General features: G+C 49.5%; 1 protein-coding gene across 4 annotated transcripts in view; it reads left to right on the forward strand.

Annotated features, from left to right (window-relative positions):
* The window catches only part of EXOC6B (exocyst complex component 6B), a 310,416-nt gene that overhangs the window by 70,344 nt on the left and 222,636 nt on the right, over positions 1 to 17,436 (forward strand). For all 4 annotated transcript variants that reach the window (XM_036382126.1, XM_036382128.1, XM_036382125.1 and 1 more), the window contains exons 4-6: positions 263 to 353; positions 470 to 515; positions 5,102 to 5,306. In XM_036382126.1, the coding sequence (XP_036238019.1) occupies positions 263 to 353; positions 470 to 515; positions 5,102 to 5,306 (342 nt within the window). The remainder of the gene's footprint in view (positions 1 to 262; positions 354 to 469; positions 516 to 5,101; positions 5,307 to 17,436) is intronic.

A 17,436-nucleotide genomic window follows, 5' to 3' on the forward strand; every position in this document is an offset into this window, starting at 1 on the left:
AACCAAAAAACTTGCAAGAGATGCCTAAAATGGGAAGGGGAAATAACATTTTGGAATGCACAGGATGTGCTCCAAGGCCACTTCCATGCCTTTGGGTTTGCTGCTCGCTGTTTGAAATCCAGGGAATTCAGGGAACTTCCCTGGCTGGAGCTGCCCCCATCCCGAGCTCGCCCCTTATCAGGGCAGGGTTTGGGCTCTGCTGCTCTGGGATGGAGCCCAGGGGTGGTTGCTGATCCTGAGGGAGCTTTTCCCCTTTTTCCAGCTGATCCTGGCCATGGAGGAGCTGAGGCAGTGCCGGCTGCAGCAGAGGAACATCTCAGCCACGGTGGATAAACTCACCCTGTGTCTCCCCGGTGAGGAACCGCCTCCTTTTTGGAGCTCTTTGGTGGAATTCCCAATTTTTTGTTTCCTTTTTGGGTTCCCAGCTGTGTGTTCCTGTCTCAGAGCTGTGTTTCCCTTCTCTTCCCAGTGCTGGAGATGTACAGCAAGCTGCGGGAGCAGATGAAATCCAAGAGGTAAATCTGGGCTGGGCTGGGGCTTCAGGGGAAGAGTCCAAGGAGTTCTTTGGTGCTGGGTAATTTAAGGAGAATCTCAGCAGTTCAGGTTAAATTTCCTGGGTTTTGGCTGCTTTTCCTCACAATCCTGCTCATCCTCCTGTGGTACAGCTGAGAACGGGGATGGCAGCAGGTTCAGAGTTTGGGAATTAAGGTGGATGCTCCTTGATTTTTATGGCAGCTCAGTATTGGGGATGGGAGCAGGTTCAGAGTTTGGGAATTAAGGTGGATGCTCCTTGGTTTTTATGGCAGCTCAGTATTGGGGATGGCAGCAGGTTCAGATTTTGGGAATTAAGGTGGATGCTCCTTGGTTTTTTGTGGAAGCTCAATATTCTACATACAACCAAGGTGTTTTACCAACTAAATTTTATTCCACGAATGCCATAAAACAAATCCTAATCCAATCTGAGAGATCCCAGGGAATGTGGTGGGGGAAGAGTCCAAGGAGTTCTTTGGTGCTGGGTAATTTAAGGAGAATCTCAGCAGTTCAGGTTAAATTTCCTGGGTTTTGGCTGCTTTTCCTCACAGTCCTGCTCATCCTCCTGTGGTACAGCTGAGAATGGGGATGGCAGCAGGTTCAGAGTTTGGGAATTAAGGTGGATGCTCCTTGGTTTTTTATAGAATCTCGGTATTGGGGATGGCAGCAGGTTCAGAGTTTGGGAATTAAGGTGGATGCTCCTTGGTTTTTTCTGGAAGCTCAATATTCTACATACAACCAAGGTGTTTTACCCTGGTAAATAAATAAAATTTAATAAATAAAATTTAATAAATTTTATTTTATTAAATTTTATGAAATATTCTTAATTTAATATTTATTTATTAAATATTTTATTTAATTTTTAGTAAATAAAATTTATTCAATTTTATTCCACGAATGCCATAAAACAAATCCTAATCCAACCTGAGAGATCCCAGGGAATGTGGGGGGAATGCAAAGAGCTGGAAACATCAGGATGGTGGGAGCTGGGGAGAAAACTTTTTCTGCTGTAGAAATAATTCCTCAACACTCGGTGCCTTGGGGTGCTGGGCTGTAAATCCAGGGCTTTCCCCACCCTGCATCTGCTGAGGGATGAAAATCTGGGATTTTGGCAGGAATCCTGGTTAGTTTGAGCAGCAGGGAGAGGTTTTGGAGCCCTGGGGGTGGCAGACTGGGCGTGGAGCCGCTGCTGAAGGGGAAGAGGTGCCTGCAGCTGGGTGCCAGGCTGGAACAGCAATCCCAGCCCTGCTCTGGGATTCCCAGGAGCCCCTGGCTCTTCCCAGGCCCCTCCAGGGCAGGGATGGGCTCTCCAAATGCCCTGGGGCTGTTTTGGGGCTGATCTGCTGGCAGATGTGGGGTGGGAGCTGGAGCTGATCCCTGGCAATTCCTGCAGGGAATCCTCCAGCTGCTCCATGCCCTCCCTGTGGGCAGCATTTCCAGGGGCTGCAGCTGAGAATTGCTTCCCTTTTTTCCCCTCCATTTTTTGGATCGGTTCATTTAGAAACAAACCCACACTGAAATCCACATTTCAGGAATATTGAGAGCCCTGGCTGGGATTTTTCCTGTTTTTTTTTATTTTTTGCCTGGATTTGATGGCTGCATTCAGCAGACACAGCACAGATATTCCATTTTTTTATCTGCCCCAGGTCTCACTTGGATCATTTCAGGAGGGGCAGCCATGGGGGGGTTCCTGCCATCAGGGCTGGGTTTGGGATTAGTTTCGTTTGTGTTTGGGGGAATAAACTCCACAGACAGGAGGAATTTGGGGGTGTTTCTAAGCCAGCTCAGGCTGTTCCCAAATGGAGAATCCATGGCCAGGAACTGGAGGTGGAGCTGATCCCAGAGGAATGGTCAGGGTGAAGAGAGGGAATTTTTCTCTGAATTGGCCAGAATTTAAGGAAGGGACAGAAAGATTTTTTTTTTGCCATGGCTGTGTGGAAAATGGTGGAAAAGTCCAAAATTTCTGGAGGCATCAGGATGCTCTGGAGGGATCAGAGCTTTTTATTTACCCCTGGCTCTGTGTGGTCTCCAAACAGTGAGAAATGGAATTGTAAAATCCTGGAAGGGTTTGGGATGGAGGAGACCCCAAAGATCACCCAACTGCACAACTTCCACACCCCTGGGTGCTCCAGCCTGGCCCTGGGCACTGCCAGGGATCCAGGGGCAGCCCCAGCAAATCTGGGAATTCCAGCCCAGGCAGGAATTCCTTGCCAAGATCCCAGCCCAATCTCCCCTTTCCCAGTGGGAGCCATTCCCTGGCTCCTGTCCCTCTGTCCCTTGTCCCCTGTCCCTCTCCAGGTTTCTTGTAGACCTGGATGCTCCATGAGAACGCTCAGGAATTCTCTGGGAATGTTCATCCTGCTGGGAGCTGAGCTATCCCCAACAGGAACAGGAAAATCACTCCAAAAAGGCCCCTCTGGCTCTGGATTTTATCCAAATTCTGCTTTTCCCCCTCAGCTCTGGGGACATGGAGCTGGGAGAGAGCTCAGCTCCCCTCTGGGAGCTGCTCCCAAAAAAAGCTTCCAAAATTAAACAATTGAACTAAAATTACGGGGTTTGTGGAAGGAATGGGACCTGAGAATTCCCTGGGATATCAGCCCCCAGCGGGTGTTTGTCCCTCTGGGTCAATCCCTGGCTCCCTGGGCATTCCCAAGGTTCTCTCCTGAATTCTGTTGGCACAGAAAGTCTAAAATTCTCAGTAACCAGGTGTCATGGTTTTGCACAGGAGACATTTAGGGAAGTGATGGAAAGCTGATAATAAAATTACTGATAATAATTTTTCCTTTATACCCCTTTAAGGCTTTGAGCCTGCTTTGCCTTTCTCCTGCTCCTGTCTCACAGCAGGGAGTGACAGCACTGGGGATTGGCCAGCACCAAACCCACCCCACTCCTTGGTGCCTTGGGCTGGGAAATCTCAAAATCGGTGAAATCACAAATTGGTGAAACCAAAACTGTGAAAACTCCCCCTGAGGTTCCCCTGATGGGGAGACTTTTTAGAAGTTCTGTGCCAGAGTTGAGAGATGAATGGGAGTTTTGGGTTTTTTTGGTTTTCAGGTTGTTATTTTTTCTCTTATCAGCAGTTCAGCACGCCATCTACATTCTAGACTTGGCATACAAAGAGAAAGGTACTAAAAAAGTTACAAGACACACAGGTTTAAGGTTTTTAAAACGATTTTGTCCAATTAACTCTTAGAATGTATTTTATTTCTACCTTTCTACCAATAAATAATTGTTTGTTCACACAACATCTGCATTGGGGCTCTTCTAACCAATCACTGTGCCACCAACACTGCAGAAAATGGCTGGAAAGGACCTCTGAGATCATTGAGTCCAGCCTGGGACTAAAGACTGCCATGCCAACTAGAGCGTGGCACTGAGTGCCATGTCCAGTCTTTCCTTGAGCACCTCCAGGGGTGGACTCCAGCACCTCCCTGGGCAGCCCGTTTCAGTATCTCATCACCCTTTTTCTGAATAAATTCTTCCCAATGACCAGCCTAAACCTCCCCTGGTACACCTTAAGACTGTGTCCTCTTGTCTTCTCCATGGTTGCTTGGCAGAAGAGACCCAGCCCAAGGAGATGAAGAGCAAGAAGGAGATCAGACAATGCCCCAAATCCTCCATCTTTTATCCACCTCTGTGTCCGTGCTCACAGGGGTCTCAGGTTGAGGGAAGAGACGAGGATCTGACTCCATGTTTCAGAAGGCTGATTTATTATTTTATTATATATATTACATTAAAACGATACTAAAAGAATAGAAGAAGAGGTTTCAACAGAAGGCTGGCTAAGAATAGAATAGAAAGGAATCATAACAAAGGCTTCTGTCTTGGACTCTCTGTCTGAGCCAGCTGACTGTGATTGGCCATTAATTACAAACATCCAACATTGGCCAATCCCAGATGCACCTGTTGCATTCCACAGCAGCAGATAACCATTGGTTACATTTTGTTCCTGAGGCCTCTCAGCTTCTCAGGAGGAAAAATCCTAAGGAAAGGATTTTCCATAAAAGATGTCTGCGACACACCTCCATACTAAAAATCCAAAAATACAGTTTTTCAGCCTGTGATAAACTACATTACTGCATTTCACACACTCGTAGATTCCAATTCATCCCAAAATCTTGGAAGCTTTCTCCATGGAAGGTTAAAGCAATGTTCTCCTGAAGGTGAGTGAGGACATCCCAGGACAGGCAGAGAAACATTCCCTGTGCCCTGGGCTCCACCAGAGCAGGGCTCCAGCAGGGTTCCTGTGTCTCTATAGGACACGAGAGAACACAGGCGCACACCGCTGTTCTCAAGGTGAAGACAAAAGGGAAGTTTGTTTTCTGACTCCAACATTTATAGTTTTCCAAGAGTGACAGCGGATGGGAGGGTGACAGCGCCACCTCTCCAATGACACTGGACAAACCAACAGTCCATCAACTTTCTCTTCCTCCATAAAGGAATGCAAAACCATGAGTTATGTACAGAAAGTGTGCAAGAAAGTTCACTACAAAAATGTCAACATCTCAGAAGGCTTCAAAAAATCTTAAAAAAACAGGGTGACATTCCTGACTTTTCCCTGCTCCCCCAGGCACTACCCGGCCCTGAAGACCCTGGAGCACCTGGAGCACACCTTCCTGCCCCAGGTGAGCCACTACCGCTTCTGCAAGGTGATGGTGGACAACATCCCGCGGCTGCGCGAGGAGATCAAGGAGCTCTCCATGTCTGACCTCAAGGACTTCCTGGAGAGCATCCGCAAGCACTCGGACAAGATCGGAGAGACCGCCATGAAACAGGTGGGGTTCGGGATCAGAGTGCCATGGAACGGGGGATTTGGGATCAGAGTGCCATGGAACAGGTGGGATTTGGGACCAGAGTGCCATGGAACAGGTGGGATTTGGTGGTGTTTGGGAAACAGGGTTGGTGGGACTGCCATGGAACAGGTGGGATTTGGGGGGATTGGGATCAGACTGCCATGGAACAGGTGGGATTTGGAGGAATTTGGTGGGAATTGAGATTGGAGACACTGCTATGAAACAGGTGGGATTTGGGGACATTTGGGAATCAAGGACAGTGAGACTGCCATGGAACAGGTGGGATTTTGGGGGAATTTGGTGGAAAACAAGGTCTGCAAGACCACCATGAAACAGGTGGGATTTGGGGGCCTTTGGTGGGAATTGTCCATTTTTTGGGGAAGAGGTTGGAAGTTCATTTGTTGTATGGAAGTTCTTCTTCTCCAAGCCAAGGCATTGTGATGAGTTTGGGATTTTGTTGCTGCATGAGGAGTGGTTGTTCCTTCCCTGGTTGCTCCTGGAGTTTTATCCTGGATTTCATTCTGGAGTTTTATTCTGGACTTGGCCATTGAGAAGTGAGGATCCGTTGCGTCCTTGGCATCTCCCAGTTGGAGTTTTCCATGATTTTGTGGCAGTCGGGGATGTTCACTTGGGGGTGGAACTGATGCCTTGTGAAGGCTGAGCTAGAATAGAGACCAGACAGAGTTACAGAATAAAGCAGGGATTTATTAAAAAGATCTTCTCCATGGATCCACCTTGGGCAGCACAAGAGCCCAGCCAGGGCTGCACCCAAGGTGAACCAAAATGGTCCCAAAATGGACCCAAGATGAACCAAAATGGTCCCAAAATGGACCCAAGATGAACCAAAATGGTCCCAAAATGAACCCAAGATGAACCAAAATGGTCCCAAATGAACCCAAGATGGACCAAAATGGTCCCAAAATGCACGAGCGCTCCCGGGGTCTCTCCCTTGGATCAGTTCTGCTCCATTTGCATCTTGCAGTTCATTGTCCCATCCCAGCTTTAGCCCCTGCAGTCCCATCCTTGTTTTTCTCTCTCCAGCCCACGGTGTTTGTGCTCCTGGGCTGAGATTTGGATCATTTGTCCTTGGTGCCCAGCTGGAGCAGGAATTGTTTTGTCACCATCCCATAATGTGAAGCCCAGACCCACACACTAGAGCAGCACAGAATGTGAAAAATACAAGAACTAAAACCTGAGGCATCACAACTCCCCATAACTCCATTTTCCACTTGCATTTTCCACTTTCCTGCACAGGGAATTGGTGCTATTGGGAGACCTGGAGACATTGGGTTGATTCCCCAGTTTTGGGATAAAAAACCAAGAGTTCGTGCACTGCAATTCCACGAATTTTGCATCTTAAACTGATTTTAAATCCAGCCCAAACCTGGCTGGTGCCTCTGTTGCCTTTTCCAGTGGTTGTGTCTGTGAAGGCTGAGCTGATGAGCTGAAGCTCCCCGGCTGTGCCCTAAATCAGGAATTGCCTTTCCCACTCCCCCTGAATATTTGGATTTCATCTCATGCCAGCAGAGCTGGGAGAGGCTCTGGAGTTGCTCTCCAGGAGGGTTTTGGATCTTTGCTGGAATTCAGGAGCAGGGGCAGGGAGCTGTTCCTGCCAGGGGCACTGAGATCCTTCCCTGGTGCTGATGGATGCCTGGGAATGCTTGCTTGGAATTCTCCAGGAGCTGCTGGGATTTTGCTGTCGTGTTTATGGGCAGAGACAAATTCAATTTTGTGTCTTACAACCCCCAGCCTTTCTCTGGAGCAGCCTAACTTGAGGAGTTCATTAATTAATTTAATTCCTTGTATTTCAGTGCCTTTTTATCTTCCCAGCTCTTTCCTGGGTTTTTTGTGGGGGAAAGCAAACCCAGCCTTCCCTCATGGACTGGAGCTGTGGGGAGGGGCCGGTTGGCACCTGAGAGTTCAGCAAACTTTTCATTCAGATTAAACTTCCTGAAGGTGCAGAAACCCCTCCCAACCCAAATGTGCATCCAGCTGTGCACGGAGGTGATGTCTGGGAGGGCTCCAGGTGCTGGATTTACCTGAGGCAGCAACTCCTAGAGCAGAATTCCCTTTAAAATTCTCCTTTAATTCCTTGTGGAGGCAGAGCTTTGGGAAGATCCTTCCTTGGTCCCTGTGGCTGGGAAGGAGCAGGAATTCCATTTCTATTTGGTGTCCAATTAATGCAGGGAATACTTTATGTAATTATTTAATATTTTTTAACCACCTGAAGGATATTTATCAATTTTAGGAACATCACAGGGTGGAGGTGTTGTCTGGTAGTTTCCAGTTCCATGTTCAGGTTTCTGGCAAAGGATTCCAATCTCCTGGCTCTGTGCTGATGGATGAGGGGGGATGTGGACATCCAACCACATCTGTGGATTTTAGGTGAAAAATTTGGAGAAATTTCCATCATCTCAGCATCTTTTTTGCTCTTCTGGTTGGAGAAACTTGTGTACTTTTGTTTCCATCCCTTCCCAATGCACAGCTCTGCTCTTCCCATCCCTGCTGCTCCTGTGGCTCTGTTCCTTCTTGTGGTGGTTTTTGTTTGCTAATTTGAAATTTTGCTAATTTTGAGATATTTGGTTAATGTACTAATGAGTGTGGTGGGTTTAGTGTTGGCTGATTTTTAGTGTACTTACTTTTTTTGCTGTGAGGTAGGATTAGGAGAAAGGTAAAGTAGGCTTAAAATTTTAAAAAGGAATAAAGAAATATTTATATTTTTATAAATAAAAATTATTGACAGGAACTGGAAAAAAAAGTAATAAAAATTAGAACAAAACCTTCAGAATAGTTTTCTAAAAACTTTACATCACTTCCATAAATATCTCCTACACAAAACCAAAACACTTCTCCATCTCTCACTGCAAGGGAATCCTGTGGCTTCTCCTGGTGTTTTCCTCCTCCTCCTCCTCCTTGCTCCTGCCCAAAGCCAGGGATGGGGGCAGTGAGGGGGAGCAGCCTGGAATGAGGGGTCACAAAAATTCCCTGGAAATAACAGGGGGAAGTGAATTCTTCATCCTGTGGGGGACAGAGCTGGGGAGCAACTCATGCATGGTTCTCATGGAATGGGCGGGGATGGAAGGGACCTTAAAATCATCAATTCCACCCCTGCCATGGCAGGGACACCTCCCACTGTCCCAGGTGGATCCAAGCCCCAATGTCCAGCCTGGCCTTGGGCACTGCCAGGGATCCAGGGGCAGCCCCAGCAAATCTGGGAATTCCAGCCCAGGCAGGAATTCCTTGCCAAGATCCCAGCCCAATCTCCCCTTTCCCAGTGGGAGCCATTCCCTGGCTCCTGTCCCTGCAGGCCTTGTCCCCAGCCCCTCTGCAGCTCTCCTGGAGCCTCTGTCTTTCATTTTCCTATGGATGATAAAGGGAATTTTGCACCTTCCAGCTTCTCCAAATCCCAATTCTCTGCTGTTTTATGGGAGCAATGTGCAGACTTCAGGAGGGTTTGTGGGAGCAGATTTATCTGCAGGTTGGTGTCTGTGCTTTGGGGAGGGAGCTCCCTGTGCCCCATTTCCCCTTGGAAAAGCTGATTTGGAGCCATCTGGAATGGGAGCACGGGGCTGTGTCCATCCCACAGCTCCATGGAAGGGCAGGGGGAGCAGCTGGGGCTGCTGTGGTGGGGGTCACTGGGACAGGGTGTAAAGAAGGGAGAGGGGTGAGGGGGAGAAAGAGAGGGAGAGAGAGGAGCCCTTGGAGTCAGAGCTGGATCCTCATGGAGGTAACGATCAAGGCTGGCTTATTGCAAACCTGAGGGTTATATTTATTTATTTATTTTTATTTGTATGGTAATTTATTTATTACATTTATATGGTAATGCAAGGTTCAGGATGTGAGAACCCCAGCCCCTGATTTTTTATCATGCTCACTTCATGACTCACTTTCTCTTTAATTATCCAACCCAAACTTCTGTCATTTGTATCAATAATTCCCCCCTCTAGCAAACCACCCATTGCTCCAAGCACTGCCCCCTGAACCTGACCATCAACTTAAGCTTCTTCAACCAATTTTGAAGCCCATCCTTCCTAGGAATCCCACTAATCCTCATCTCAATAACATTCCCAGCTCTCTTACTACCCTCCCTAGACAATTGATGAATTACTGACAGACTCTCAACCCTCCAGCTATGGTTTATCACCCTAGTCACAGAACAACTAATAATGCCCCTAGACAAAAAAGGACACAAATGAGCCCTAATTTTAACATCCCTCATAATCCTCCTCCTACTCATTAACCTTCTAGGACTGCTACCCTACACATTTACCCCAACCACCCAACTATCTATAAACTTAGAGAACACATTTGATTGGCTACAAAGCACTTTGTATAAGACAAAGAGCTCACGTATCTTTGGTCACCTAGCATAGCTTGGCAAAAGCGTGAGCAGAGTATTGTAGGGGGATACAGCGTGGGTAAATGAAGGTGGTAGAGAATGCAATCTTATCCCCCAACAAGTTGCAGCTGGACCAATTACTAAAGATTAGGAGCAGGCCTGATGATAACAGGCCACACCTGTAGCAAATAAGAATTTTTGTATTATAAAAGAGTGGACTGGTTGGAACTGGAGTCAGATGGCTGCTGCAAGGACCAGGAAGAGTCAGTGCTTAGAGGAGCTGCCTGCAGAAAACATCAAGGAGGCACAAAACTCTGGTGGTATGGAATCCTTGCACTATAATGATAATAGAACTCTTAATATGTAAGACAATAGAACTCTTGATGTCTAAGACAGCAGAACATCTTGCCCCACATCTTCACATCCTCAGAACATCCTGCTTCACATCCCTTTTCCTGGGGTACATCTTGGCAAACTTCTTTACACCCAAGGGCAGCGTGTCCCTGCTATCAGGCATGCGTGCAGGGTTGTGCAGTTTGCCTCTATGCAGTGTCTGCTCCAAATGCTCTCTACAAGGGTGTCCCTCCCAGTATCCCCAGTATGGATGGATGGCTGGATGGGTGTTTTCCCTCCCTGGATGTGCTCAGAGCTCTGGAAAGGAGCGGAGCTGGCGGGAGGCCCGCGGAGCCGCGATTGGCAGCTCCGTCCATTCGGTTTAAATTAGGATCATATAAATTCCTTTAAAATTGTTTGATTTCACCAGCGGGAACGGAGGAGGCCTGGCTACAATGGGAGAGGAAATGGGGTTTTTGTAACATCACAAACGCGGGGCTGCCGCTGACAAGGGCTGAACATTTCATTTTGTGATAATCGCGAGGATCTGGCGGCAGCGCTCGCGGCCGCGCTCCCGGGATCGGGGGAGCTCCCAGCCCCTCCTGGGATGGACTCAGGGAGGCATCCCCGGGGTCTCACACCCAGGGGCTCTCCCTGCCCTCCTTCCCTCCTGGGTTTTAGCCCAATCTGAGTTTTATTACCTGAATTCCGGGGGAATTCGCCGCGTTCCAGATCTCGTTGTTAACGGCGGGGCCTGGAGCGGATGAAAGGAGCTGCACACACTTGAACTCCACTTGGACTTTGGCCCTGTGAACCTGCGTGTGTGTTTGGGTTTTGGTGGGGTTTTTTTTACAGGGCTCTGAGCTCCAGGCCTGAATTACATCCCATTAACACGTGCTGATATCCGGGCCGGTCTTTATTATCCCACTCCAGGCTGGAATGTGCCGGGCATGTGGAGGAGGCCACTGGGGATGGAGCTGCTGAGAGTGAGGGGCCAAAAACAACCCAGCCAAAAGGCAGCCATGGATCAGTGCTGGGGACAGCCAGACGTGTCAGTGCTGCCTTTCCAGAGGGCAGGAAAAGCAGCAGTTTATTCATGGGAATCACCGGGATGCAGCAGCAGAGCTGGGCTTGGGTAGGTGGGGGTTTGGGTTTGACAGGGGGAGTTGGGACAGGTTCATCCAGGATTAACTGGGACGGGTTGATCCAGAAGGAATTGGAATAGGTTGATCCAGGATGAGTTTGGACAGGCGGATCTGTGGGGAGTTGGGACAGGCTGATCCAGGATGAATTGGGACAGGCTGATCCAGGATGAATTGGGACAGGCAGATCTGTGGGGAGTTGGGACAGGCTGATCCAGGATGAATTGGGACAGGCTGGGTCCAGGAGGAATTGGGACAGGATGGATTGGGACAGGTTGATCCAGGAGACACAGGGACATTTCCCAGTCTCCAGGCACCGCCTGCTGGCCTTTTGCTGGCCTGGAACAACGTTCCAAAGAGGCACTTTGGGTCATGTCCCCAACTATCCTGATAATCCCAGTTATCCTGATAACCACAATTATGCTGATAATCCCAGTTATCCTGATAAGCCAAATTATCCTGATATTCCCAGTTATCCTGATAATCCCTGGCAGTTCTGGGTGACACTGGGCAGCACAGCTGGAACCCTTCTGGAGCCAGCTGGGTCCTGGTGCCTTTTCCAGGCAGGGAATGTCCCCGTGCTGGGTGTCACTGCTCCAATGGCATTCCCTGTTTTCCAGAGGTCACAGAGCCCTGGCTGGGACCTGTGTTGTGCCCTTGCCAAGGCTGGGCTCAGCCAGAGCCTCTGGAAGCTCCTGCTCAGTGGGGGCCGGGGTTTATCCTACCCCAGGACTTCCAGGGGCACCCCCAGAGCTGAACTTCCTGCTCCCATTCTGGGGGTTTGCCTTAACAAGGCAAAATGAGGCTGGTTATTAAAAACTGGGAGTTTTCCAGGCTTGGATACAGCAGGAGAGCCTTGGAAAGGTTGCTCTGCTGGCTGGGAGGATTTCCACAGCAGGCTGGGGGTAATGGGATGGGGGTTTCTGCTCCTGGGCAGGTTTGGGAAGCAGGAATTTGATTTTCCAGTCGAATTTAGGAACGAGACCTTCTTAATCTTTGCTCCTGCTGCTCGTCTGCTGGGGATATTAAAGTCTTAGGAGAGGAAATGCATCCTTGGGGCTGGAGAGATGGGAAGGGACATGGGCAGCCACGGGCTGGGCTTGCAGGATTTTGGGAAGAGGCTCCCACAGCGCAGGGGATGCTGTGTCCCACTGGAGAAACGAGGGATGGAGAGGAGGCACTGCCAGAGCTCGGAGGGCCTGGGTTTAAATTAAACACTGCCAGAATTTAGGGGGTGTTCACAGCCATCCCCTTCCTCTGGCAAGGAGGAGCTGGATGAACAGTGGGAATTCTGCCCTCAGCATCCTCTGGTTAACCTCCTGCAGAACCTCCTCAAGGAAAACGGAGAGGAGATTTTTTTGTTTTGCGCTGGATGAAAACCTCAGCCGGCTCTGGAAGCCCCTGCTATTTTATTTTCATTAAGCCTTGGCCCCAAAATGTGTTATTTTAAGAGTGCTGAGCAGCCCTCTCTGGGCAGGGGAGCCATCACTTGCCACTGGTGTTTGATCTGGAAGCTTTTTGAGACAAAACCTCCCCAAGTGTCTGCGCTGAGCCGGAGCCTCCGTTCCCATCACCGCGGCCCCGATCCATCCAGGCCCACAAAGGCCTCCAAGATCATCAAGCCCAACCTTTGAAGTTTGGGACTTCTGGGTTTTCTTCACTCTCTGGGCTCTGGAGATGAGGTGTGAGAAATCCCAGAGGCAGGAGGTGGCATTTTGTGGGCTCTGTCACCATGTGCCACCCCCTGGGACATCCAGTGGTGCCAGGGATGGGTTGGGATGGGATGGGAGCTGCAGGAAAGAGGAGCAGGAGGAGATGGGAATGATGTGAGAAATGGGGAGGGATTTTTGAAGTGGCTGCTGGAGGGAAGCGTCAGGCCAGGAGCTGGAGGTTAAATGTGATCCCTCGGCGCCGTGCATGGGAAACGCGAGCGTCTGGAAGTGCAGGACACATCTGGGGAGGTGCTGAGGGCTTTGTGCAGATCTCAGCAGGTTCTGCCCTTCCTTCTGCTCCCTCCCACATCACAGAGCTGCAGTGCAAATGTGCTCATTGTCATAAAAAGGGCTTTTTATTCCCCGTTTCCTGGCGTTCTGGGAAGGTTTCACTGTTTATTTAACAGGAATTCTGTGCCTTTAAGTCTGCCTTGAAAATTTATACTCCATAGGAAGTTTATTAATAAATGGGCATCCCTCTCAATTCCTTTTATGACCTCAGAAATGAAACTGCTAAATCATGGCCTCTTTTATTTCAGCATCTGGGTGAGGACGGGCCGTGGGGCCTGGGGGATCCCAGCAGTGGATCCACGTTCCCTGGGCATGGCTGCACCAGAAAATCCAGATTTAACTACAGGGCAAGCATGTGCTGGCCCAGCTCTTTGTGTGGTTGCCTTTTAGACCTTTTAAAAGTCTTGAAATCCAGAGATGTTAGAAATAAATCCTTTATCTTCCAATAATGGAGTGGTCTGGGTTGGGAGGAGCCCTAAAGATCGTCCAGTTCCAAACTTTTTCTGTGAGCAGGGACAAATTCCACATCCCAGGGTGCTCCAAAGCAAATCCAGCCTGGCCTTGGACCTCTTCCAGCCCCTGAGATAGAATTAATAATTAATAATTAGGCAAAGTGCCAAGTGGAGGCAGGAGCACTCCTTGCTCCTTCCTGAGAGCCATCAAGAATGGCTGTTGTGTTTTTGGGATTTCAGCTGGGAAAGAGGAGCCCTGAACCTCCTTTCACTCAGCCTGGACTCTGATTTTTGGGTTGGGCACTGTGATTTTTCCTGCTCCTGGTTTTTATTTCCAGGCTGGGAAGTTGCTCCAGGAGCACCAGGATCCCGTGGGGCTGAGGCAGCTCAGAGTGGCCCCACAATAAACTCAATTTGTGCCTGGTTTGGTGTGGAGGAGCTCAGGGCTCTGGGCAGCACAGCCCTGCCAGGAGAGGTGATGGAATCACCTCAAAAATCTCTGGCAATGGCTCCCACCAGGATGCTGCTGCCCAGGAGGATAAATTCAATAAAAAGAATAAAAATGTGGCTGCTCATAAACCTTTTCAATGGACTGGATTTCCCCGGATTTCTCCTCTTAAAAATTCCAGGGGTGTTTTTGGTGATGGGGAGGGGTTTGATCTCTCTGTGCTCTCCAGCTGGGCACTGCTCCTGCCCTGGGACTCTGGAGATGGGGAGGAATCTCAGGAGGTTTTGGGAACATTCCTGGTGTCCCACAGGTGTCGAGCTGGAATGGTTTGGGTGGGAATGGACCTTAAATCCCATCCCATTCCCATGCCAAGGTGCTCAGAGTCTCCAGCTCCTCACCTGGCACTGCCAAACATTTGGTGAATTTGGCAAAATCTCATTGCTGTGCCAAGGTCACAGCTGGGCAGGCACCCAAACCACCCCATAGCTCAGGTTTTGGCTTTTGGTCCAGGTGAGCAAAACCTGATCCTTCCTGCAAATGAGGGACCTGAAACCTCATGCACAGGGTGCCAGCTGGACCAAAATGGGAATGTCACTTCTGGGAATGTCACTGCCATGGAATTCCTAGGGAGCTTTGTCCAGCCCTTCCTTCCCTGGGCTGGGAGTGACCCCAGGGAATTCACCCTAGGGCTGGAGGGGGATGGAAATGGGTCCATGCTGAGGGCTGGGCTTCTCTCAGCTGAGGTGCAGTGGTTCCAATGTCAGGGAATGGGAGCTCCATTTTCAGGGAATGCTGGTTCTGTTTGCAGGCAACGGTGGCTCCATTTTCAGGGAATGGTGGTTTGGTTGTCAAAAAAGGGTGGCTGAGTTCTCAGGGAGTGCTGGTTCTGTTTTCAGGGAATGGCAGTTCTGTTTTCCACATGTTTTCTACATCAGAGAATGCTGGTTCTGTTTTCAGGGAATGGTGACTCAGTTTTCAGGAAATGCTGGTTCTGTTTTCGGGGAATGGTGGCTCCACTTTCAGGGAATGGTGGTTCTGTTTTTGGGGAATGGTGATTCAGTTCTCAGGGAATGGTGGTTTAATGTTCAGGGAATGCTGGTTTGGTTCTCAGGGAATGGTGGTTCAATTTCCAGGGAGTGGTAGCTCAGTTGTCAGGTAATGATAATTCAATTGTCAGGGAATGGTGGTTCAGTTTCCAGGGAATGCTGGCTCAGTTCTCATGGGAATGGTGGCTCCATTGTCAGGGAAATCTGATTCAATTTTCAGGGAAAGGTGGCTCCCTTTTCATGGAATGGTGGCTCCATTGTCAGGGAAAGCTGGTTCAATTTTCAGGGAATGGTGGCTCCGTTTTCATGGAATGGTGGCTCCATTGTCAGTCAATGGTGGCTCCGTTTTCAGGCAATGGTGGCTCCATTGTCAGGCAATGGTGGCTCCATTGTCAGGGAAAGCTGGTTCAATTTTCAGGGAAAGGTGGCTCCATTGTCAGGGAATGGTGGCTCTGTTTTCAGGGAATGGTGGCTCCATTGTCAGGGAGTGCTGGTCTGTAGGCACACAGTTTATGGTGATTTGCAGTGGGGCTGTGGCCCCAGATCATCCCTAACTGGGCACAGCTGTGAGAAGCAGGTGAGCAGCACTGACAGCAAGGGGACATGGAGTGCCCAGGTGTGCTGAGCACCCACAGAGGGCACCCAGGTGTGATGTGTGAGCATGAGGGGATAAAAGGCTGGGCTGGAGGACAAGAAGGGCAGATCCTTGCAGCCTTCTGCAGTGACATGGGGTTACTGTGTGTGGGCAGGCCCCTGAAGCCTTCTGACGAGGTGAGGTGTTGCTGTGTGTGGGTTGAAGCCTTCTGAAACTGTGTGGTGACACTCTGTGTGTTGTGGCTGTCTCAGCTGGGACATGTGCTGTGACAGTGGCTCAGTTTGCAGGGAATGGTGGCTCCATTGTCAGGGAATGGTGGCTCTGTTTTCAGAGAAAGGTGGTTCCATTGCAGGGAATGGCAGTTCAGCTTTTCAGGGAATGGTGGCTCCATTTTTCAGGGCATGGCAGTTCCATTTTCAGGGAATGCTGGTTTATTTTTCAGGGAATGGCAGTTCCATTTTCAGGGAATGGCGGCTCCGTTTTCAGGGAATACTGGTTTATTTTTCCGGGAATGGCAGCTCTGTTTTCCGGGAATGCTGGCTCCATTTTTCCGGGAATGCTGGCTCCATTTTTCAGGGAATGCTAGTTTATTTTTCAGGGAATGGTGGCTCCATTTTCAGGGAATGCTGGTTCATTTTTCAGGGAATGGTGGCTCTGTTTTCAGGGAATGCTGGTTCATTTTTCAGGGAATGGTGGCTCTGTTTTCAGGGAATGCTGGTTCATGTTTCAGGGAATTGGTGGCTCCATTTTTAGGCCATGGTGCCAAGCTGCCTGCCCTTCCCGTGACACTCTGGGCCAAATTGCAGCCAGGTGCTGCAGCAGCCACTGAGGGGATCCTGCAGCAGCCCAAGGCTTCCCTTCCCTCCAAGGCTTTTTGCAAAACCCCCAGGTTCTGCTGTCAGGCTCAGGTCGTTTAAGCCTCTCCACATATTCTTCCAATTCCCATCCATGGCAAATTTAGAACAGCTTTCATTTCAGGGAAAATGTCCTTCAGGTCCTCCAGGCCAGGAGGAACTGCTTTGTTCCCCTTTCCTGGTTTTTGGGAATGGGACAGGGAGGAGATGGCTGGGACCCCCTGGTGGCTTTGATTTGGGGTCTCCATCTGTTCCTCACTTCTGGTTCCTCAGGGAGGCTGGGAAAGGCTGGGATCCAGCAGGGTGGAAGGAGCACCAGTGGCACCAGGGACATTCCCATGTCCTGTATTTTCAGGGAAGGTGGGATTTGGGGTTTTCCTTTAAAATCTCTGCATTTTGGTGGTTTGGGCCAAGCTCACCTGTGCCTTAGGATCGTGGGATTGTTTAGGTTGGAAAACCCTGTGAGATCTGAGCCCAGCACTGCCCAGGCCACCACTGCCCCATGTCCCCAAGTGCCACATCCTCAGGGGTTTTGAATCCCCCAGGGATGGGGATTCCCTCATTTCCTTTGCAGGTTTGGGAGAGAAATGTGGGTCCTGCTGTGTTCCCATTCCTGCTGTTCCTAACACCTTCTACAGAAACATCCTCTGGGCATCTCAGGCCTTACAAAACACTATTTCCAACATAATCCAGATTAGTATTTTCCTCTCCTTTTGTTCTGCTTTGCCTCTTTGCAGCCTCTGTTGTTCCTTTCCATCCTCATTTGATTAAAACTTGGAAAATCCATCTCTGCCTTGTCACCCTGACGAGGAGCTGGTGCTGGGTGAGTGTGACAGCATGGGGAGAAGCTGGATGAATTTCCCACCTCTGTGGCTTGGTTCCTTGGGTTCTGAGTGGAGG

This window comes from Molothrus ater, chromosome 4 (assembly GCF_012460135.2).
Source record: "Molothrus ater isolate BHLD 08-10-18 breed brown headed cowbird chromosome 4, BPBGC_Mater_1.1, whole genome shotgun sequence".
Lineage (NCBI taxonomy): Eukaryota > Metazoa > Chordata > Aves > Passeriformes > Icteridae > Molothrus > Molothrus ater.